Genomic DNA, 25,269 nt, shown 5'->3' with positions numbered 1-25,269 from the left:
GGCCACGCAGGTACCCATAGCAGTGCCGCTGACCTGAAGGTATAAGTTTTCCCCAAATCTGAAAGTCACAAAGTTCAGCCACCAGGTGTGCCGTGGCCTCATCAGGGATACTGTTCCTGACCGCTTGTAGTCCATCCTCTTCTGGAACCAATCCCAGGAACCAGTCCCTGTAACAAACCCCGTTGCCTTCTCTGTCCCCATATCTACTCTAGCGACATCAGAGGACCCAACTACACCAGCCACACCATCAGAGGCTCATTCACCTGCGCATCTACTAATGTGATATACGCCATCATGTGCCAGCAATGCCCCTCTGTCATGTACATTGGCCAAACCGGACACTCTACGTAAAAGGATAAATGGACACATATCAGACATCAGGAATGGTAACATACAAAAGCCAGTAGAACATTTCAATCTCCTTGGACACTCAGATTTTAAAGTAGCCATTCTTCAACAAAAAGCCTTCAAAAACAGACTTCAAAAAGAAACTGCAGAGCTGCAATTCATTTGCAAACTTAACACCATCAATTTGGGCTTGAATAGGGACTGGGAGTGGCTGGCTCACTACAAAAGCAATTTTCCCTCTCTTGGTATTGACACCTCCTCATCAGTTATTGGGAGTGGACCACATCCACCCTGACTGAATTGGCCTTGTCAACACTGGTTCTCCACTTGTAAGGTAACTCCCTTCTCTTCATGTGCCAATATATATTTATGCCTGTATCTGTAATTTTCACTCCATGCATCTGAAGAAGTGGGGTTTTTACCCACGAAAGCTTATGCCCAGATAAATCTGTTAGTCTTTAAGATGCCACTGGACTCCTTGGTGTTTTTGTGGATACAGACGAACATGGCTACCCCTCTGATATGAGGATTTCCACTGTCACTATTGAAATGATAAAATTTCCTCATGTAGATAAAGTCAGAGACAGACAAACCCACCTAAACAAAAAAAAAACCCAAATCAAAACAAAAACAAAAAACCCAGAAAGAAACAGACTCACTATTCCTCTAAAGGAAAAACCAAAACAACAAGTAGGCCAAGCTCTCACAACAGCCTCTACTTTGAAAAAGGAATCTGACACCCCCCCCCCCCCCCGCCAAAAAAAAAAAGCCTCATCCACAAGAAAAGAATTGGAAACAATGGAAACCATGAAAATAGCCCTCACATCAGGATAAGCACAGCTCTTTACACATCAAAATAAGTGCACAACTGAATAGGACTCTGACACTTTATAGACACCGCTTCTAGGTTCATAGATTCCAATGCCAGAAAGGCCAACTGTGTTCATCTAGCCTGACTTCCTGCGTAACACAGGCCACATAACTTCTCTGAACTACTGTCTGTTTGAATTAGAGCAGATCTTTCAGAAGAACATCTAATCTTGATTTAAAAATTTCCAGCAAATCCACTACAACCCTTGGTAAACTGTACCAGTGGTTAATTACTCATACTTAACATAGTTCTCAGGTCCCTCTTTCCTGCACAGGATTGGGACATGATGCCACTGTTTTTTATTACACATACACATGCACGTGTGCACACACACATCTATGCCTTTGCTGCACGTTACTTTGTAATCTAAATAGGAACTCTTATTAGACGGATAATTACTGCTGACGCATGACTGAATAAAAGAAAAACTAGATGATGGATAAAACTGAATGATCACTTGTGTAAGGCATCGTAATTAAAACTGTACATTCTTGTGCACAGATGGGGGTTGCTGAAACACTTCAATTGTCAAACATTTTTTTAAAATCAGAGTCTAATTCCCAATGTTCTGACAGCTGACTATTCTCAGAGAGTCTTGAAGGTCCAGTCGCCTTCATGGCACATTGTAAGATGCATTTGACTGGTTAGCACTTGATTCACTGTTTTTGTTTTATTCCTGTTTGGGGTTTAATTTTCTGACACTACAGAAATTTTCTGACACTACAGTAAAACATGCACAAAGCAAATCTTACTGACCAATACATTACAGATAGATCAGAGTGCCTGCACAGGCAGAAAACTCACCACCAGTGTGATCGCTTGGGCTGCTCTCCTGATTCATCCTTTCTAGATGGACACCAAATTAAAATGTTGAGCTAAAATGGTGCAGTCAGCGCTCCCAATTCTGAAAGGAAAAGTGCAGAGTTACTGCCCTGTGGAACCTTCACAAGTTCGGAAAAGGAAATTGTAAGTTTGCACTCCATAAATAAAGGGGTGTCTGACCTCGGCAAAGTGGGGGAGAAAGTGCCCTGGGATCTATTTTCTCATAGAAACTCCAGCACACAGTTTGAAGGATGAGGGCTCCTAAGGGCAGGGCTGGCCAACCTGAACCTAAGAAGGAGCCAGAATTTACCAGTGTACATTGCCAAAGAGCCACAGTAATACATCAGCAGCCCCTCATCAGCTCCCACCCATCCGGCTCCGAGCGCCTCCCACCCACCAGCAGCCCTACCAATCAGCGCCTCCCAATCAGCTGTTTTGTGGAGCGCAGGAGGCTGGGGTAGGGGGAGGAACGAGGAAATGGCAGGCTCAGGGGAGGGGACAGGACCTGTGGCAGAGCCAGGGGTTGAGCAGTGAGCACCCCCTGACACCTTGGAAAGTTAGCACCCGTATCTCCAGCCCTGGAGTCAGTGCCTGTACAAGGAGCTGCATTTTAACTTCTGAAGAGCTGCATGTGGCTCTGGAGCCCTAGGTTGGCCACCCCTGCCTAAAGGTATATCTACACTGCAGCTGGAAGATGTAATTCCCTGCGAGGGTAGACATAGGCATGTTAGTTCTGCTCAAACTAGCACCTAAAAATCCTACCTGACATGAATTTGGGCAGCTAGCTAGTGCCTGCTTGGCCATGCTGCTGTTTTTAGGCACTACCTCAAGCAGAGCTAATGCATGTAGATCTAGCCAAGCTGGGAATCATACCTTCCAGCAGCTGTGTAGACACATGCTGCATGAGGAATTATTAATCTAAACCCACGGTGGAAGACAGCACAAAATCAGATGAGCACATCATCTCAATTATTCCCACATATTCAACAATGCAGCTTGATTTCTACATCAATGTAACATTAACTTTTAGGTTCATATTTCACAGACTCCAGTGTAAGTCAAAGCCACATCTTGAATGTTATCTGTTTATTTGTCCCCATTAACTAAACAAAACCTACATAACTTTATAGTTTTGCGAACTGTTGATACAACAATCATATTTGCATCATTGTTACACTGCCCCACCTCCTTGTTTGCTCATCCATCCATTCATTACATCTTGGCTGTGGCTGGGAATAGAACCCAGGTCTCCTGAGTCCCAGTCCACTGCCTTAACTACATCCTTCCTGCTCACTCACATTAGAAGATTGTTTGTCAGGAATGAAATTCCCCTCAAGAATACCCAGATTTAGTGTTCTTGTGAACAGCAATGCACAGAAGCCTACAACTATACTAGGAAAGAGAAGGGATTTAAGTTATTGGATAACCTGTTAAAGGCTTACTTCAGGTATGTGTACTTTTTGAGTGTTATAAATACGATCCATGTGAAGTGAATGGTAGTCTCATGAGCACTTCAGAGGACAACATGCAACCACAGAAGATGACTTCCCCAGGGGTCTAGTGAGATATAAACATCACTCCGAGGGTGTCACTCACAGTGTCACCAGAAACTGACAATAAAATTATAGGTTTCAGAGTAGCAGCCGTGTTAGTCTGTATCCGCAAAAAGAAAAGGAGGACTTGTGGCACCTTAGAGACTAACACATTTATCTGAGCATAAGCTTTCGTGAGCTACAGCTCACTTCATCGGATGCATTCAGTGGAAAATACAGTGGGGAGATTTATATACACAATGAACATGAAACAATGAGTGTTACCATACACACTGTAATGAGAGTGATCAGGTAAGGTGAGCTACTACCAGCAGGAGAGTAGAGGGGAAAAAACCTTTTGTAGTGATAATCAAGGTGGGCCATTTCCAGCAGTTGACAAGAACCTGTGAGGAACAGCAGTGGGGGGGGGGGAAGATAAATATGAAGAAATAGTTTTACTTTGTGTAATGACTCATCCACTCCCAGTCTCTATTCAAGCTTAAGTTAATTGTATCCAGTTTGCAAATTAATTCCAATTCAGCAGTCTCTCGTTGGAGTCTGTTTTTGAAGTCTTTTTCTTGGAGAATTGCGACTTTTAGGTCTGTAATCGAGTGACCAAAGAGACTGAAGTGTTCTCCGACTGGTTTTTGAATGTTATAATTCTTCACGTCTGATTTGTGTCCATTTATTCTTTTACGAAGAGACTGTCCAGTTTGGCCAATGTAAATGGCAGAGGGGCATTGCTGGCACATGATGGCAGATATCACATTGGTAGATGTGCAGGTGAAAGAGCCTCTGATAGTGTGGCTGATGTGATTAGGCCCTATGATGGTGTCCCCTGAATAGATATGTGGACACAGTTGGCAACGGGCTTTGTTGCAAGGATAGGTTCCTGGGTTAGTGGTTCTGTTGTGTGGTGTGTGGTTGCTGGTGAGTATTTGCTTCAGGTTGGGGGACTGTCTGGAAGCAAGGACTGGCCTGTCTCCCAAGATCTGCGAGAGTGATGGGTCGTCCTTCAGGATAGGTTATAGGTCCTTGATGGCATTGGAGAAGTTTTAGTTGGGGGCTGAAGGTGATGGCTAGTGGCGTTCTGTTATTTTCTTTGTTGGGCCTGTCCTGTAGTAGGTGACTTCTGGGTACTCTTCTGTCTCTGTCAATCTTTTTCTTCACTTCAGCAGGTGGGTATTGTAGTTGTAAGAACGCTTGATAGAGATCTTGTAGGTGTTTGTCTCTGTCTGAGGGGTTGGAGCAAATGTGGTCGTATCGTAGAGCTTGGCTGTAGACAATGGATCGTGTGGTGTGGTCAGGGTGAAAGCTGGAGGCATGTAGGTAGGAATACATTGAAGGTATACATTATCCCCAAATGTGAAGTAGTTATGGGTGAGGACAAAGTCACAAAGTTCAGCCACCAGGTTTGCCGTGACATTATCGGGGATACTGTTCCTCAGGGCTTGTACTCCATCTTTGTCTGGAATGTTGGTGTAGAGGGCTTCTACATCCATCATGGCCAGGATGGTGTTTTCAGGAAGATCACTGATGGATTGTAGTTTCCTCAGGAAGTCAGTCGTGTCTCGAAGATAGCTGGTAGCACTGGTAGCGTAGGGCCTGAGGAGAGAGTCCACATAGCCGGACAATCCTGCTCTCAGGGTGCCAATGCTTGAGATGATGGGGCGTCCACGATTTCCAGGTTTATGGATCTTGGGTAGCAGATAGAATACCCCTGATTGGGATTCCAGGGGTGTGTCTGTGCGGATTTGTTCTTGTGCTTTTTCAGGGAGTTTCTTGAGCAAATGCTGTAGTTTCTTTTGGTAACCCTCAGTGGGATCAGAGGGTAATGGCTTGTAGAAAGTGGTGTTGGAGAGCTGCCTAGCAGCCTCTTGTTCATATTCCGACCTATTCATGATGACAACAGCACCTCCTTTGTCAGCCTTTTTGATTATGATGTCAGAGTTGTTTCTGAGGCTGTCGATGGCATTGTGTACTGCACGGCTGAGGTTATGGGGCAAGTGATGCTGCTTTTCCACAATTTCAGCCCGTGCACGTCAGCAGAAGCACTCTATGTAGAAGGCCAGTCTGTTGTTTCGACCTTCAGAAGGAGTCCATCAAGAATCTTTCTTTTTGTAGTCTTGGTAGGAAGGTCTCTGTGGGTTAGTATGTTGTTCAGAGGCTCTAAAGGTCTAGAAAACGTGACCTACAAGTAAAGACTGAAAAATTGGGATTGTTTAGTCTGGAGAAGAGAAGATGATGGAGATGAGTGAGGGAGAACGACCATGATAATGAAATGATAATAGTCTTCAAGAACATAAAAGGGTGCTATAAAAAGGAAAGTGATAAATAGTTCTTGTTAGCCACTGAGTACAGAACAATAAGTAATGGGCTTAAATTGCAGCAAGTGAGATATAGGTTAGACATCAGAAAAAAATTTCCTGTCAGGGTAAGCACTGGAACAAACAACCTAGAGAGGTTCTGGAATCTCCATCATTGGTGGTTTTTAAGATAAGGTTAAACACCTCTCAGGTACAGATAATACTTAGTCCTGCCACAGTGTAGCAGACTGCACTAGATCTATCAAGATTCCTTCCAGTCTTATGTTTCCATTATTTTAATGGGTCTGCATAAATATATCACACTAAGATGTGACTTTTTCCTCCCTACTGTGATTCTGTGACCCCCAAATATGTTGGCAGCAAAAGAATGCAAGGATAGGAGGAAGATTATTAAACCTATAAAATAGAGTATTCCCTTAATCCTCTCTAGAAAATAGTAACGTAAGTACATTATTGACCAGTCCAAGCAAACACACCCACTGAAACGGCACAGGACCCTCCCAGGAATATGGTCATATTTAGTAGGCAGCGGCAAAGGAGAAGAGCTTCCCCACTTGTAAAATAACATCTTTTCAGGTTGCTCACTCATGAGTTCCAGACCACAGTCACTGGCACAAACATTCAGCATTTGGGCAAATTTTCAGAACTCTGACAAGATTTCTTTCAAATTCCCTCTTGAATTTAGATGAGTAATTCCAGAAGACCAACTCTAACAGTTCTTACCTATTGGCAATATTCTTTTAGTGAGCAGCCATTTTAGGAAAGACCACAGCATACATCAGCAGTCACGTTCAGAGATCTATAGAATACTTTTTAAAATGACACTTTCAGCTCTTGCTTCCCACAATACCTCTCTATTTGTTAGTCAGAACCCTGAGAATACCCCACTGTGATGACTTGTGAGAGGGGCACAAAGCATCAAGTGACCCTCCAGCAGGGCCAGGTGCCCCCAGCAGCTGGCCCAGGTGGGGAGAAGAAGGAGTGGTGTCAGAGCCAGAAGGGAAGAGGCAAGGCCAGAGCCTCTCCTCTTCCAGCCATTCTGCCTGGTACACTGCCTCGTGCAGCGCAGTGGCTGACCGGGAGAGTGTGCCTGGCTGCGGCAGCAGCAGGCTGTCCCCCACCCAGGCTCAAATTCTGGGGACGGGAGCTGACTCTGAGCATGCCGAGGACGGCAGGGGGGCTCCGACTCACTCAGCTCCTGTCCTGGAAGCCAAACCCAGGTGGAAACCAGGGCAGCAGGCATTCTCCCAGGCAGCCGCTGTGCTGCACTGGACAGCATCTGGGAGTAGCTCCACGGCCTGGCTGCCAGGAAGTGCAGTCAAACATGCCAGGGGGAGCCGGCAGAACAGGAGGACAGAATCCCCCTTCCCTTCCCCTCCCCATCCCAGGTAATGTGGGATGGGGAGGAGAAGAGCATGGGGGCCCCAGGCTGGGGGCGGGGTGGAGTCATGTGGGGAGGTCACATGTCCTCCCCTGTGAGTCCCTTCCATGAGTCACCTACCAGGGAAACTCATACTGATGCTGCTCTATAGCCCCGTAGCCTGATACCGAGAAATAAATGTCTCTCATTTTCACTCAGGTGTTGATCACATTCCTGCTGCTGCATTGCCAGTGTGTGAAGAAACAGATTGGGAATTAAGTCAGGCATCTATATAGCCATGCAGAGCACTAATCAAATCCCATTATTTTGTGAGTCAGGTATTATCTTAATATCTAGTGGATGTGACGACTTGTGGAAAGTACCTTTTTCTTGGATACCTTCAGAAAAAACAGGCAAGTCATATCTCCATTTTGGCTACTGCCTCAAAACTATGTAAATTAGGATGGAATTTGTCATTCTACATATTCTGCTTGGACTATTTTTATTGTATAGAGCCCTGAGAATCTAGTCTAGTAAAACAATAATCTAAGAAATTATTTAACATACAAACTCTTCACATTTGGGCTGCACACAATGAGACTAGGTGTCCAGACATAATGTGATGTTTGAAATGTTTAGCCACGGTGCAAAGAAGCTATACTATTAATGGCATTTCCCGCCCCCCTTCCCTTTTTCCAACTGTGACAGCATGGGGAACCCTGCTTTTTGTACAATACCTGTTTTTAGTTTCCCTCTGCAGACGTTTGCAGTTTTTCAAGTCATTGGCATTAAATGGACAGGTCCCATAATTCATTAATGTTTCTTGGCAGAAAAAAGAACCTCCAGACGCTGCTTCTATTTTTGTTGAATGGTAAAAAATCACAATTTCCCTTCTGTTTGTGGTTTCTTTCAAGCCTTTTTTTTTTTTTTTTTTTTTTAAAAAAAACCTAACTTCTCTCTTTTACATCGTATTAGAGTAATTTTGGAGTGGATGTTAAATTTAGTTCAATTATTCTCCATGCAGAGAGGTATTTTCTCATTTCTCCCTACTCGTCTACTCTTTTTACTTTCAGGCTTGAGTCTGATTGTGCACCATGAGTTAGTCTCATCAACGTCTGAGCCTCGTATGTCTGGAGGAGGAAAATGTCTCTGACTTGGATCTTACATAGAGCTCAGCTCCATCAGACTTCACTAATTTTGCAATGGTTAATAATGACACATTAGAAACAGGCCATTGTCATCATGTACAGAGTGTCTTCAAAAATAAACCTATATGTGAAACTGACAGGTTTCAGAGTAGCAGCCGCGTTAGTCTGTATTCGCAAAAAGAAAAGGAGGACTTGTGGAACCTTAGAGACTAACCAATTTATTTGAGCATAAGCTTTCGTAAGCTACAGCTCACTTCATCGGATGCATTCAGTGGAAAATGAGCTCACGAAAGCTTATGCTCAAATAAATTGGTTAGTCTCCAAGGTGCCAAAAGTCCTCTTTTTCTTTTTGCTATATGGGAAAGTTAGAGGAAGAGAGTTCCACAAACAGCTTCTTCACTGCGGAGTTTAACCAATGATTTCCCCCTCCAACAAGTATCTCACTGGCAGCTCCCAAGAAACTGTCACCGTGCCGTTCTGTTGGTGCTGTGAGAGCTATAGCTCATGGCTGTGACACCACTCCAATGACAGGTTTTGTTCTGGGCTTTTTAAAAACCAAAATGCCATAATGAGTTTCATAGTAATTTAACCAATCAGTTTCCAGAATGAAAATGATTTGAAGTCAGCTGAACGAATGCCTAGTTCACCTCCTGACAGCCGCAGGGCAGGGAAGGGGGAGGAAGGGAGTGCTCTGGCTGTGAGCCTCACCTGGGGCTGACAGTTCAGGCTGTCAGCACAGGGGAACAGGGCTCCACTGATGGATGTAACACTGTCTATACTGACACTGGGCCACCCTAACTACATTGACTTAAGTGCTACACTTCTCTCGGAGGTGGAGTTATTAAGTTGCTGTAGTGGCTGACTTACATCTGTGGGAGCCTAATTGTAGCACAGACACTTATAGAGTTAGGTTGACTTAAGCCGCCTTATGTCAACTTAACTCTGTAGTATAGACCAGGCCTTAGCAGTACCCGAGACCATGACTAAAGCTACGTTTTAGTCAAGGGCATTTTTAGTAAAAGTCATGGACATGTCACGGGCAGTAAACAAAAATTCACGGCCCGTGACCTGTCCATGATTTTTACTATATATTCCTATCTAAAACTTGGGGGCCGCAGGTGCTCCAGGGGATGGGGGGGCGGGAGGGAGTGGAAGTAGTCCAGAGGCGCCGTGGGTGCGGAGGGGAACGGGGGCCAGGACCCCTGCTAGTCCTGCGTGGGAGGCAGCTGGTGGCCCGTGATCCCTGCTGGTGCTGGGGGTGGGGTGTACAGGCAGTGGCATGCACCCCGGGACCCCGATGGGTGGGCAGGGCAGCAGGACCCCTGCTGGTGCTGGGGGGAGGGGAGGGTTGGTGGGGCTGGCAGGCTCCCTACCTGGCTCCAACCGGCATGTCCCTGCAGCTCCCAGGGGGAGGGGCGGCCAGCAGGGCTCCGTGTGCTGCTCCCACCACAAGCGCTGGCACCGCAGCTCCCATTGGCCAGGAACCGCAGCCAATGGGAGCTGCGGGGGCGGCGCCTGTAAAAAAAAGGGAAGGAGGAGGATCCTGGGAACTACAGGCCAGTCAGGTCAGGCTGAGTCCCTGGAAAAATCATGGAGCAGGTCCTCAAGGAATCAATTCTGAAGCACTTAGAGGAGAGGAAAGTGATCAGGAACAGCCAGCATGGATTCACCAAGGGCAAGTCATGCCTGACTAATCTAATTGCCTTCTATGACGAGATAACTGGCTCTGTGGATGAGGGGAAAGCAGTGGACGTATTGTTCCTTGACTTTAGCAAAGTTTTTGACATGGTCTCCCACAATATTCTTGCCAGTAAATTAAAGAAGTATGGACTGGATGAATGGACTATAAAGTGGATAGAAAGCTGGCTAGATTGTCAGGCTCAACAGGTAGTGACCAATGGCTTCATGTCTAGTTGGCAGCCGGTATCAAGTGGAGTGCCCCAAGGGTCGGTCCTGGGGCCAGTTTTGTTCAATATCTTCATAAATGACCTCGAGGATGGTGTGGATTGCACCCTCAGCAAGTTTGCAGATGACACTAAACTGGGAGGAGAGGTAGATATGCTGGAGGGTAGGGATGGGATACAGAGGGCCCTAGACAAATTAGAGGATTGGGCCAAAAGAAATCTGAGGAGGTTCAACAAGGACAAGGGCAGAGTCCTGCACTTAGGACGGAAGAATCCAATGCACTGCTACAGACTAGGGACCGAATGGCTAGGTGGCAGTTCTGCAGAAAAGGACCTAGGGGTTATAGTGGACGAGAAGCTGGATACGAGTCAACAGTGTGCCCTTGTTGCCAAGAAGGCCAATGGCATTTTGGGCTCTATAAGTAGGGGCGCTGCCAGCAGATCGAGGGACGTGATCGTTCCCCTCTATTCGACATTGGTGAGGCCTCATCTGGAGTATTGTGTCCAGTTCTGGGCCCCACACTACAAGAAGGATATGGAAAAATTGGAAAGAGTCCAGCGGAGGGCAACAAAAATGATTAGGGGATTGGAACACATGACTTCTGAGAAGAGGCTGAGGGAACTGGGACTGTTTAGTGTGCGGAAGAGAAGAATGAGGGGGGATTTGATAGCTGCTTTCAACTACCTGAAAGGAGGTTCCAAAGAGGATGAATCTAGACTGTTCTCAGTGGTAGCAGATGACAGAATGAGGAGGTCTTAAATTGCAGTGGGGGAGGTTTACGTTGGATATTAGGAAAAACTTTTTCACTAGGAGGGTGGTGAAACACTGGAATGCGTTACCTAGGGAGGTGGTGGATTCTCCTTCCTTAGAAGTTTTTAAGGTCAGGCTTGCAAAGCCCTGGCTGGGATGATTCAGTTGGGGATTGGTCCTGCTTTGAGCAGGGGGTTGGACTGGATGACATCCTGAGGTCCTTTCCAACCCCGATATTCTATGATTCTATGACTCAGTCTCTCTCCTTTTTTTTTTTTTAAACAAAAGTAAGTTTCCAGTCCCCATGATTGTGAAGAAATGCTTGAAAAGGTTAATTGAATGTAACCTAAAATAAAAAGTCGCCAACCTTTAATATTTTTTTAAAATGTCATGATTTTTAAGTCAATCTCTTGATTTTCTGGGGACTGAATCATCATCTTTGAATGCTTCAGCTTGGTAATATTGTCATCTACACAAACTCAAGTACCAATGTTGAATTAAACATTTAATTGTCAATAATCATTTCAGTTTTCCTTTAACTGCTCCATCACCACCTAACATGGAAGGATATGGAGCCAGAGAGGCACCCAGCACTACCCAACGCATCCCAGAAAGCACTGGATGGAGGTCCATTTTAGTTAAAGCAATACACATGCACATTTTTCAGGGTCCTGGCAAAGGCATTATGGATCTGATCCAAAGCCCACTGAAGTCAATGGGAGTCTTTCCATTGATGTCAACAGTTTTGGGATTTATGCCCTATGTCATAGTTCTGCATTGTTGTAGTTATCCAAATGTCATCACATTTCTTTGGTAAGTCAGTATAGTTACCTGTATATTAAGCCTATCTCTAGACATTTTCTTAGGTCAGTTTTATTCATCAGAAATACATGGGAGTTTGTCAATAATACCTTTCATTGTAAAAAGGGTATGAAAGGCAAAAGTCAAGTTCAAACTGTTCTCACTTAGCCAACTCCCTCAACACATAAATCTTCAAACTACACAGAAACCCTATATTTAATTTGTTGAAAGCAAGGGAGAAGGGCAACTATCAACATCAGGAAAAAAAAGAAGTCTGAAAGCAACACAGTCTGAATTCTGTGCACAGCCCCAGGCAGTTTCACTTCTTTATCAATGGTCTGGAATGTTACTTGTCTGCACATAAAACTTCATAGCCCCATAGTGGATTGGCTGAGATGCTCACCTCTGACCCATCTGGACCCAGCTTGCGGAGCATTCCAGAACACAACAGCGAAGCAGAATCCGAAACATTTGATCTATTAGTGAGAGCGTGTAATGCCAGAACTCTCAAATTAAATGGAGAAGGACTTCTTCATTATCAATTAAACATATCATTTAGTTTATTACAAATCAATCTAATAAACATATCCATCACTCTCTGTCTCTGTTTTATACATACAGCTTTTGTTTAAGTAATTATGTTTTGGATTGTTTTGAAATGTAAATTTCCAGTTAATTACAATAGGATTCAGTGGAACTCTTTGTGTCTTGCCTGCACTGAACAGACCAAGTGTGGTTGAAGTCAGTGGAGTTATACCATCTCCATGCACTCTCCAAGGAACATGCAATAAGAATACACAAATTATTGTGAAATCAAGCTAATAAATAAAATCTGAGACCTTCGTGCAAGCTCTTTGGGACAATGTCTTCATGCCTGTGTGGATAATGCCACATTGTGGGTATCAACAGAATACCAATAATAAACAAACAATAATAAATCTTCAGAAATGACTTTTTCAGTTACATATGCCAATGCCTAACAGTCTAGCAGAGGTTCACGTCTGACCATTCATACATTCAGAATCTGTAATTAACGTTGCAGATCACAAGACAGCAGCCACTTGCTGTATGACCCACTCCAGAGCAATTGAGTTACTCAGCTTTAGAGAGGCAGTGAGGTTAAAGGTACCCACTCTTTTCCCTCCCGTTTAGAATAAACAGATCCCGGGTACTATCAAATTGAAGCAAATTTAATGGCATATGACTTAACTGATTTTTCCAGAAATTAAATGTGGAAGGTTTATTCAGAGGGTTGACAAAGATGATACAACAGAGGTTTTTGAGACGAGACAAACCTTTCTCTCAAAAGATAAATCTTTTCCCACCTGGGAAAATGCTCTAAAATGATGACTTCTGGAAGAGTCATCATTGCTGGAAGGATACAAACTTTCAGCAATCTTTTCCTCATAAAAGCTATGGTCTGAGGTAAATTCTGACTCTGAATGCATGTGTAAGTCAGTGCATCTTCTATCTGAAATCTTTTGACAAAATTAGTTTTGGACCCTTTCCCCTTCTTAGTCTTGAACAGCCAAATATTGACGGAGCTATTGAGGGAGAGGCAGACATCATCTCTGCCTTTCAAGTCTTTTCACAAACCAACCATTAGATCTCCCTGTCAGACAGTTTTCTTGCTCATGTCCTGGAACTCATTTTTAAGAGCTGATTAAGAAGGGGCTCATTTGCACCCAGGGAAAGGGAAGTTGCCGTTGGCTGAGGAATAGCTGCCTCTTCTACATAATCAGATGTAGGTTTAATTTGAGCTATTTTGGAAGGATCTTCACCTACCATCACCTCAAAATGTAAGTAGTCCCTGTACAGAAAATGCCTCCCCTATCTTGGGAGCCCAGTACACACAGAGAGGCTTCTGCTTCAGCAGGGCAGGGGGATACATACCCCCAGCTGAACTAATGAGTTTTTCCATCCACAAAGGCAAAGGTGATTCAGCTGCAGGTCACAGCCTTCTAGGTTTCCCTTTCTTTAGAGAACTTGTAAAGCACTTTGCCAGCAGCACAAGCAGATACACCCTGAAAACTCCAATGACCATGCTCCGTTTGCTCATCTTTCTGTTTTTTTCAAGTTAATCAGACTTGGTCCCTTGGCATGTTTGTTCAGGAAAAGAAGGTAAAACTGAGGGAAGGGAACCAGATGAGAGACAGGGAAGGATTTCTAAGTCAAAGGATGGTTTCTCAGCGTCCAGCGTGGCCATTTCTTACCCTGTGTTAACACAGAGAAAGGATGCTAGCTCTGAACCACAAGCTACAGAGCTGAATTACAGGTCTCTCTTTGTTCGGGAAAGGGGCAGAGGGGCAGTGTCTGTATGCTGGTCTCCAGCACCCTCTGCTGGCTAAATATCACAGACATTGCTCAGAGTAGAAAATCCATTTGACAAACAACTACTACAGTGAGTAGAGGAAGTTTTAGGATGGAAAGGCCCATCTCCCTCTAGCCCTCCCACACCTTTCTTTCTTTTCTGAACAACTTCACTGCTCGAAGTTGTTCTCTTCAAATATCTGCCCAGCCGTTCCTATACACTGACACTAATCACAGATAGTCCTCCTTGCCCTCGATGTTTCAGTCCATAGATTAAAAACCCCATATTACAAAACCCAATTGGACTTTTCAATTGTTCTCCAGGTCCACTGAAGGAGGACAAGAAGTAACGGGCTTAACCTGCAGCCAGGGAGATTTAGATTAGATATTAGGAAAAACTTTTTAACTATAAAGATCGTTAAGTTCTGGAATAAGCTTTCAAAGGAGGCTGTGGAATCCCTATCATTGAAGGTTTTTAAACACAGGTGGAACAAACACCTGTCAGAGATGGCCTAGGTTTACTTGGTCCTGCCTCAGTGCAGGGGGCTGTACCTGATGAGCTCTCAATGTCCCTTCCAGTCCTAAATTTCAGATTCTTCCAGTGCTCATATCTTCCTTAGTGTTACCCTTCTCCCTTTTTTACCCACTGCCTATGTGAAAGAAAGAAAGAAAGAAAGAAAGAAAGAAAGAAAGAAAGAAAGAAAGAAAGAAAGAAAGAAAGAAAGAAAGAAAGAAAGAAAGAAAGAAAGAAAGAAAGAAAGAAAGAAAGAAAGAAAGAAAGAAAGAAAGAAAGAAAGAAAGAAAGAAAGAAACTATTCCCTTCCTTTCTTTCAGAAATGTGTGTACATCCGGGAGGTGATCTCTTCCTTTAGTATTAAGTTTTGAGGATGTAGAGAACTATTAAGCATAAAATACACAGCATGGACACCAAACAACAACATGATTCAATACAAACATCCAGCAATGACCACTGTGAAGGAGAAAAATCAAGAACTCTGCAGTGAGCAGATACCAAAAGTGAATGTTTCTGCTAGAATTCTCAGTAGTATAGTACATTCTAAATATTTTATATCACACATTAAGGTGTCCATTAAACAAGGTATACAGAGAATATACTTTGTGCACAACATTGTGCAACAGAAATCTCAATGTCTGGAATTTTATGATTTTGGAGTGCTCGATTTTTCCACCTTTACACTGTTACTAGTTTTTTGAAGTTACTGTGACATTATACCCCATATTCTTTATGGAAATATGCTTATGATATGGATATGGCATAACAGATATGTTTTATCAAAGATGGATCTTTTAAGGAATCATCGGAAAGGTTATAATTTACTGAATGTGATTATCCAATTTGTATGTATGTATCATTTCTGTATCTAAAGTTAAGAATATTGAATCTGTAACAATTACAACTGTGTGTGTATTTGGGAGACACCCACCAGACAACAGGCCATCAGCCTTGATGGGCCATTAGGAAGAAACAATGAGACTCTGAAGATACTAATCTCTCTTCTTCCTGAGAGGCATCCTGGGACATAGCTGTGATGCTACTAAGTCATGTGGTCCTGTCACCTGAAACTGTACACCATCTTGGACTTCTAGTCATTTTCCATTAAGAGAAGGGGGAGGTCAACACTGGGAAACAAAAGATTCCGGCCTTCTTTAAAACTTATTTAAGGCTGGGGAGTAAGGCAACCAGGACTCTCCCTTCACTGCCGTCCTACCCAAGAAGAAAGACTGCTAATAGTACCTGAAGAGACAAAGGAACTAATCTGAGGGAAAGACAAGGGCTGAGTCCAGACTGAGACAGAGAAGTCTAGTCTGTAAAGAGAAATAACTGGAACTCTAAGCCACAGAAACTCTGCACCCTGCCTAAGTCAACATTTAGGGTGAGAAATTACATTTTGTAACCTGTTTCCTTAGTGAATCAAGCTTAGTTTGTGTGTTTTACTTTATTTCCTTAGTAATTTGCTTTGTTCTGTTCGCTATCCCTTTTCACTTAAATTTACCTTTTATAGTAAATAAACATATTTCTTGTTTATAACATAACCCAGCCTGTGCAATTTATAACGGGGAGTGAGGGGGGGCAAGAAGTTGTGCATATCTTCCTCCACATTGAGGGAGGGGGCAAATTTATGAGCTTACGTTGTACAGATTCCTCTACAGTGCAAGGCAATATTATTTTGGCTGTACCTTCCAGAGGGGAGCACTTGAGTGCTGGGCAATTTCCTAACTGAGCCTTCCCATAGAGAACCGTTTGCAGACTCTGTGTGATTCTACCACTGGTGCTCCCTACCTGTGCATGAGTCTGATTCAGCAAAACCGGGAGAGGGAGCCCAGACGAGTGGAGCAGGCGGGCTCAGTGAAATCCCAGTACATCAGGTGGCATCCCAGAAGGGGGGGGTCCAACCTGTCACAGTTACGTTCCCTGATTTTTATTTTATTGCTTTAGGGAGAAAAAGGAAGAAGAAAATCAAAACCCACAGTTTGCCAGTTAACACGCTAGGGCAGATAGAGGTAATGAATGTAAAGAATCCCATACATCACTACAGGCTGGGGAACGACTGGCTAAGCAGCAGTTCTGCAGAAAAAAACCTGAGGATTTTGAAGTATTCTTTTCATTTGACATTGGATAATAAAGCACAAACAAAATATTGGTCTCTGACCTGAGCTGTGGGGTGAATATATGCTTTGAGAGCTTTGCAGATATCCAAAACATGCCACGATTTCTCTTTGGAATGTGATGGATCTGAGCAGAAGGATGGAAGAACAATTTCCTGTGCTTATGGAGTCTGGAGTTAAGTTCTAGTATGAAGACAGGGTTGGTTCTGAATACCACCTTAGCCTTATGTTACGTGCAGTATGGATGATCCAGAATAAAAGCTCCCAACTCAGAGACCCTATGAACAGACAAGATTGCTATCAAAAAGGCCACTGTAATGGTTAGAAAGAAAGAGTCTCCTTTATGAGTTGTTCAGACGAGAAGCAAGTAAGATTCCATAAAAGAATCTGATGCACATTCATAGACTATCAGGGTTGGAAAGGACCTCAAGAGGTCATCTAGTCCAACCCACTGCTCAAAGCAGGACCAATCCCCAATTAAATCATCCCACCCAGGGCTTTCTCAAGCCTGACCTTAAAAACCTCCAAGGAAGGAGATTCCACCACCTGCCTAGGTAACCCATTCCAGTGCTTCACCACCCTCCTAGGGAAAAAGTTTTTCCTAATATCCAACCTAAACCTCCTCCACTGCAACTTGAGACCATTACTCCTCGTTCTGTCATCTGCCACCACTGAGAACAATCTAGATCCATCCTCTTTGGAACCCCCTTTCAGGTAGTTGAAAGCAGCTATCAAATCTCCCCTCATTCTTCTCTTCTGCAGACTAAACAATCCCAGTTCCCTCAGCCTCTCCTCATAAGTCATGTGCTCCAGTCCCCTAATCATTTTTGTTGCCCTCCGCTGGACTCTTTCCAATTTTTCCACATCCTTCTTGTAGTGTGGGGCCCAAAACTGGACACAGTACTCCAGATGAGGCCTCACCAGTGTCAAAGAGAGGGGAATGATCATGTCCCTCGATCTGCTTGCAATGCTCCTACTTATACAGCCCAAAATGCTGTTAGCTTTCTTGGCAACAAGGGCACACTGTTGACTCATATCCAGCTTCTCGTCCACTGTCACCCCTAGGTCCTTTTCCGCAGAACTGCCGCCTAGCCATTCAGACCCTCGTCTACAGCGGTGCATGGGATTCTTCCGTCCTAAGGGCAGGACTCGGCACTTGTCCTTGTTGAACCTCCTCAGATTTCTTTTGGCCCAATCCTCTAATTTGTCTAGGGCCCTCTGTATCCCATCCCTACCCTCCAGCGTATCTACCTCTCCTCCCAGTTTAGTGTCATCTGCAAACTTGCTGAGGGTGCAATCCACGCCATCCTCCAGATCATTAAGGAATATATTGAACAAAACCAGCCCAAGGACCGACCCTTGGGGCGCTCCACTTGATACCGGCTGCCAACTAGACATGCAGCCATTGAACACTACCCGTTGAGCCCGACAATTTAGCCAGCTTTCTATCCACCTTATAGTCCATTCATTCAGCCCATACTTCTTTAACTTACTGGCAAGAATACTGTGGGAGATCGTGTCAAAAGCTTTGCTAAAGTCAAGGAACAACATGTCCACTGCTTTCCCTTCATCCACAGAGCCAGTTATCTCGTCATAAAAAGCAATTAGATTAGTCAGGCATGCCTTGCCCTTGGTGAATCCATGCTGACTCTTCCTGATCACTTTCCTCTCCTCTAAGTGCTTAAGAATTGATTCCTTGAGGACCTGCTCCATAATTTTTCCAGGGACTGAGGTGAGGCTGACTGGCCTGTAGTTCCCAGGATCCTCCTCCTTCCCTTTTTTAAAGATGGGCACTACAATAGTCTTTTTCCAGTCTCCGGGACTTCCCCCGATTGCCATGAATTTTCAAAGATAATGGCCAATGGCTCTGCAATCACACCTTCCAACTCCTTTAGCACCCTAAGACGCAGCGCAACCGGACCCATGGACTTGTTCTCGTCCAGCTTTTCTAAATAGTCCTGAACCACTTCTTTCTCCACCGAGAGCTGATAACCTCTTCCCCATGCTGTGCTGCCCAGTGCAGCAGTCTGGGAGCTGACCTTGTTCGTGAAGACAGAGGCAAAAAAGCATTAAGTACATTAGCTTTTTCCACATCCTCTGTCATTAGGTTGGCCTCCCTCATTCAGTAAGGGGCCCACACTTTCCTTGACTTTCTTCTTGTTGCTAACATACCTGAAGAAACCCTTCTTGTTACTCTTAACATCCCTTGCTAGCTGCAAGTCCAAGTGTGATTTGGCCTTCCTGATTTCACTCCTGCATGCCTGAGGAATATTCTTATACTCCTCTCTGATCATTTGCCCAGTCTTCCTTTGCAAGGATTTCACTGTTAAGCCAAGCTGGTCGCCTGCCATATTTACTATTCTTTCTACATATTGGGATGGTTTGTTCCTGCAACCTCAATAAGGATTCTTTAAAATACAGTTCACAGGATGCAGAAGAAATGCTGCTCTCCTAAGAAAAATGCTGGACATCTGGATAAGATGAAATTCACTACTTGTCTGATGCACTAAGGATGCTAGAAAAAGCAGCAACTGGATCTCTGTCAGGCCCAGACTGAATCCATCTTGAAGAAATTTGAGAATCTCTGTTACTGATGCAGATGTGGGGGTGAAACCCTTGCCCTGGTGCCAATGGTTAAAACTCAACCTATGCTGAGTTAGTGGATTCATTTCTAGAGCTAAAATTGTGCATAATATCTCTCTGAATAACCTCATTGGCTTAAGAGGCTCCGTTCAACAACCACGCACCTTGGCTCACACCATCTAGATTCTGCTTCATGATTGGCGCTTTTAATGTAATATCTCTTTCAGATAAAAGTAGGTCAGAGAACTAACGCCTCCTTGGACAGAATGGGGATACCAGAATTATCAGTGCTGCTTCTCTCCTGATCTTCTGTAGCATTCTGGTGAGGAAAGGAGAGGAAATCCTTTCTGGCCACCTTCGCAACACAGCATCCATTGCCTTGTCTCTGTGATCCCACCAGAAAAAGAAAAACACTGAAACTTTTTAATTCAGGTGGGATGTAAACAGATCTATTGCTGGGAGACTGAATTATTTTAGCAGGAGATGAAACACCTCTAGGTGTAGTTCCCAATTCTGGATGATGTAACTTTCACCGGCTGAGCTAGTTGGCTGTATAATTCAATTGTCCCTTGGATGTGAAGGCTGCAAACTGTCTGCAGATTCTCCTTTGCCAAAGTCATCAGGAGATGAGCTTCTCTTTGAAGGACTGTATACCTTATTCCCCTTTGTCTGCTTATGCATGACATGACTGAGATGTTGTGTGTCATGATCAGGATGAGGCAAGTCCAGATATGAGTGTAGAGCCTTGAGATCATGCTGGGCTGTCCTCAGCTCTCACCAGTTTTTGCTTTGCTTGCTCTCATTTGGACCAGATCCCTTGGAGTCCTTAACTCTGTGTGAATGACCCGAGAGTTCTCCTGGGTTGAGATACCTTTGTTGAGGGATGGATAAGGGATAGCTGAGGGAGAGATAAGAAGCAGCTCTGTAGTGGCCTAATGTGAGCACTGGCCCACTAAGAATGTCCATACGGGAGACCATTGATCCCAGAAGAGAGAGTAGCATATGAATGGGTATTCCCCTTGAGAGGCTGACTATTTTGTTAAGATTTCTCAGCTTCTCTTGTCTTCCCTGAAATAAGGAACTTTGGAGAGGACAGTGACTGTTTCCACTAAGAGACTGGGAATGCACTGAGACTGTTAACAGACTGTTTCACAGAACTGTGGCTCTGCAGCATGCTAATCCGTTCATGGTACAGTCTGTGACCGACTCTGAATGAGGCTTAGATAAGGTGGTGACCCAGGAAGAGATAGACACAGACCCCTTCTGAGAACTGATTTTAACACTACCAACACTTTCATAAACACTTTTAGCACAAGCTCTTGTACTGTCAGAGCACAACTTAGGAAGCATCTGTGAGACTTCAAATTGGGATATAGAGATAGGCATCTTTCAAATCTATTGAACTCAGGCAGTCCCACTTGTTGATGGCAGCATGAAGGTCTCCATCTTGAATTTTGATTTCTTCATTAGCCCGTAGAGATACTCGATGGCAAAAACTGCTCTGTAGACTTATTTATTTATTTGTTTTTAATTAGGAGCAATATGGGGTAAGGTCTTGTTTCTGCTGAAAAGGAGGCAGTTTCAATTGCTTCAATTCAAAAGAGATCTAAGATGACTGTCTGCATACGCTAACTCCTCCTCTTCCTCAGCCAGAAGCCTTTAGGCTTGTGATTTATTTATGTACAGGCTGAAAGAGACCATTCTTGCAATGCTGTCCACATACATTAGCACTGCTTGTGAAAGTAGGTGGGGCACTTAGGATGTCTGATGACACGGTTGTTGTTTTTTATTTATTCTTGTTGGCCTGATGCCCCCAGTAGCTTTCATGCCCAAAAGAGGGGGCTGAGATTATGCCTGCCTAGTCCTGGATGCTTGTGAATGGGCCTGGATAATAAAGATGCCACTCTTTCAGGTAAACATTTTTCACACTTAGAAACAACTAGCCCCTGATCACCAGGGGAAAAGCACATTTATCTTTAGTAGTGATACCAGGATAAATTTTGACTGGTGGACACTGAGGAACCTTATCGAATGGAGGCCGTGGGAAGTTCGGGGTAAAAAGAAAGTTATGATGGGCCAAGAGGATCCTCACTGTCTGCTGGTTGTTCCACATTTAGGTAGTTGTCCCTTTGATCACTCCATAGTCATCTGCTGGGGGAAGGAAGTAAAGGTGGTAGCAAGGCATGACAACCTGCAACAGAAGCTGGAAGCAATAACCAGAACAGTAGGGCCTGGTACCCCACAGCAGTAGATGGGAATGACAGCCCAAAAGCTAAGATACAGCAACCCACAGCAGCAGCTGAAGATGACAGCCCAATACTTTCTCAGTCTTTTAGATGTGGCAGGAAAATCCGAATTCCACTATTAGACACTCAGGGCTGTATGAAGAGGGATCACAAGAATCATAGAATCTCAGGGCTGGAAGGGACCTCAGGAGGACATCTAGTCCACCCCCCGTCTCAAAGTAGGACTAATCCCCAACTAAATCATCGCAGCCAGGGCTTTGCCAAGCCTGACCCTGAAAACCTCTCAGGAAGGAGATTTCACCACCTCTGTAAGTAACGCATTCTAGTGCTTCACCACGCTCCTAGTGAAAATGTTTTCCCTAATATCCAACTGTGACAGGGCAAGGCCAGATGGCTGTAGTAAAGTAGTGGGAGACAGATATATTAGCCATAGGCTAAACAAATCCATGTTACCAGGATAAGCAAAGGGCAGCTGCTCAGGTCAATTAAGACACCTGTGATGCCAATTAAGATCTTTCTAGAAAGCAGGGAAGACAGCTAGGTTGATTGGGACACCTGAAGCCAATCAGGGGCTGTCTGAAACTAGTTAAAAGCCTCCCAGTTAAGTCAGGTGGGGGCGTGTGTCAGGAGCTGGTGGAGGAAGCTGCGCTGTGGGAGAAAACTGAGCAGTATAAACCCTATCAGGCACAAGGAAGGAGGCCCTGGGGTAAGGGTGGAAGTAGATATTGAGGAAGTGGGGGCTGCTGTGGGGAAGTGGCCCAGGGAATGGCACGCGTCTTGTTTCCAAAAAGGTCAGCTACCATAGCTGATACTATTAGGGTCCCTGGGCTGGAGCCTGGAGTAGAGGGTGGGCCCGGACTCCCCCCCCCCCATTTTTCCCCCTGAATTAACCACAGTGACTGGGAGACAACAGACTGTGCAAGGGAGAGTAGCTTCTCCTCACCTCCCTTGCTGGCTTACGATGAAAATGGCTCAGTAGGCTGTGACCCTTGCCTCTAGAGAGAGAAGGGCTATGTGGAGTGTCACAGTGAGCCTCTGAGACTAGCGAAATCCGCCAGAAAGTGCAGGACCCACGGAGACAAGGACAGAGCTTTGTCACACAACCTAAACCTCCCCCACTGCAACTTGAGACCATTACTCCTCATTCTGTCATCTGCTACCACTGAGAACAGTCTAGATCTATCCTCTTTGGAACCCCCTTTCAGGTAGTTGAAAGCAGCTATCAAATCCCCCCTCTTTCTTCTCTTCCGCACACTAAACAATCCCAGTTACTTCAGCCTCTCATCCTAAATCGTGTGCTCCAGCCCCCTAATCATTTTTGTTGCCCTACGCTGGACTCTTTCCAATTTTTCCACATCCTTCTTGTAGTGTGGGGCCCAAAATTGGACACAGTACTCCAGATGAAGCCTCATCAATGCTGAATAGAGGGCAATGATCATGTTCCTCAATCTGCTGGCAATGCCCCTACTTATACAACCCAAAATGTCGTCAGCCTTCTTGGCAACAAGAGCACACTGTTGACTCATATCCAGCTTCTCGTCCACTATAACCCCTAGGTCCTTTTCTGCAGAACTGATGCCAAGCCATTCAGTCCCTAGTGGCTGGAACAGAGCATGGGATTCTTCCATCCTAAGTGCAGGACTCTGCACTTGCCCTTGTTGAACCTCATCAGATTTCTTTTGGCCCAATCCTCTAATTTGTCTAGGGCCCTCTGTATCCTATCCCTACCCTCCAGCGTATCTATCACTCCTCCCAGTTTTGTGCAGTGAGGGTGCAATCCACACCATCCTCCAGATCATTAATCAAGATATTGAAGAAAACCGGCCCCAGGACCGATACTTGGGGCACTCCGCTTGATGATGTATAACTATAGCTTGTCAGAGGCATCTGCAGACCTCATCATTACAGTTCAGAATACTCACTACCCTTTTGCCTGAAAGTCTATTCTCTGCGTGGTTTGATTTTATGTTTTTGGCTTTTTTGTGGGTTGGTTTTTGTTTTTTTTTAATATTTGAGTCTTTAGCTCTGATTCGGAGCATTGGCCTTCTCCTGTAAGCAGGAAGAATTTCCTTTGTGGGATTGTGTGTATGGATACCTAGAGGAGACCGCACTTGTCTATGGCCTGGTCTTTCCTAAATTGATTTGCCATGCCGCACTGCATGAATATGAGCCGGGGAGCCCAGGCGCTGGTGGATTATCCCCTCTGCTGCACTCTGTGAAGGTTGCTGAGGATACCTGTTCTGCTGCACTCTGCAGATTTATGTACTTTGAGGGAACAGATTCCACTTTGTGTCTGTCAGAGTATCTCCTAGGGGAAATCCCTTGAATCAGACTCTTCAGAAGAAGGGGATTGGGGGCTTTTTTCCTTTACATTGGGGCGATTCAAGGGGTCTGAACACGTGAGACCTCTTTCTTATGCATCCCTTTGATCCTCTACCTCAGAAGCAGAGAGAGAATTTCAGACTGATAGCTCCCGGAATGGGGGGAAGGGATCTTGGAGTTACTCTTTTGGAGTTACTCTGGTCACGCAATCACAGACATGAAGGTCGCTATCTTAAAACAAAAAAACTTCAAATCCAGACTCCAGCGAGAAACTGCTGAATTGGAATTCATTTGCAAATTGGATACTATTAATTTAGGCTTAAATAGAGACTGGGAGTGGCTAAGTCATTATGCAAGGTAGCCTATTTCCCCTTGTTTTTTTCTACCCCCCTTCCCCCCCCCCCCCCCCCGACGTTCTGGTTTAACTTGGATTTTAACTTGAAGAGTGGTCAGTTTGGATGAGCTATTACCAGCAGGAGAGTGAGTTTGTGTGTGTATGGGGGTGAGGTGGGGGGGATGTGAGAAAACCTGGATTTGTGCAGGAAATAGCCCAACTTGATTGTCATGCACATTGTGTAAAGAGTTGTCACTTTGGATGGGCTATCACCAGCAGGAGAGTGAATTTGTGTGGGGGGGTGGAGGGTGAGAAAACCTGGATTTGTGCTGGAAATGGCCCACCTGATGATCACTTTAGATAAGCTATTACCAGCAGGACAGTGGGGTGGGAGGAGGTATTGGTTCATATTCTCTGTGTATATATAAAGTCTGCTGCAGTTTCCACGATATGCATCTGATGAAGTGAGCTGTAGCTCACGAAAGCTTATGCTCTAATAAATTGGTTAGTCTCTAAGGTGCCACAAGTACTCCTTTTCTTTTGAATAGGTTTCTTGCCCTGAGAAAGGAGATTCAGACTGGAGGCTTGGGCTGGACTGCTCCAGAAGAGGGCTTCCTTGGGTCCCATGCTTTAAGGGAGATTCCTAGATGCTGACCTCACTCAGGGGCCTCGGGCTGCAACCCTGGAAGGTCACACGGAGTCCCTGGCCATTTGCTACACTAGTGGACAGCGCTGGGCTGACATTGCTGGCAGTGAGTAGCTTTGATCCACTGCAAGGCTGAGTGGGGGGGCATGCTGTAGAATGAAGGGAAGGGCTGGGCCTGAGGACCCTTAGCAGGCTCTCCTCTCCCTGTCTCTGGATCCTTGTCAGTAGCTCCCTTCCTCCACAGTACTACGGGGAAGGCCAGGCTACAGCAGCTGCATGGAAAGCGTCCCTGACCCTTTGCTATTGTGCCTCAACCTACATGGGGAAAAGGGGGAA

General features: G+C 44.8%; 1 protein-coding gene across 10 annotated transcripts in view; it reads right to left on the bottom strand.

Annotated features, from left to right (window-relative positions):
* EXD3 (exonuclease 3'-5' domain containing 3) overlaps window positions 1-25,269 on the bottom strand; it is a 573,796-nt gene that overhangs the window by 464,286 nt on the left and 84,241 nt on the right. For 9 of the 10 annotated variants that reach the window (XM_084650100.1, XM_084650101.1, XM_084650103.1 and 6 more), the window contains exon 3: window positions 2,024-2,123. In XM_084650100.1, the coding sequence (XP_084506226.1) occupies window positions 2,024-2,060 (37 nt within the window). In that variant the 5' untranslated portion in view covers window positions 2,061-2,123. Of the gene's footprint in view, window positions 1-2,023; window positions 2,124-12,267; window positions 12,329-25,269 lie in introns of those variants that run through there. The other variant, XM_084650096.1, reaches the window with a different exon arrangement.

The sequence above is a fragment of the Lepidochelys olivacea genome (genome assembly GCF_965140295.1).
Source record: "Lepidochelys olivacea isolate rLepOli2 genome assembly, chromosome: 16".
Classification (NCBI taxonomy): domain Eukaryota; kingdom Metazoa; phylum Chordata; order Testudines; family Cheloniidae; genus Lepidochelys; species Lepidochelys olivacea.
This window is presented reverse-complemented; position numbering and strand designations above follow the sequence as displayed.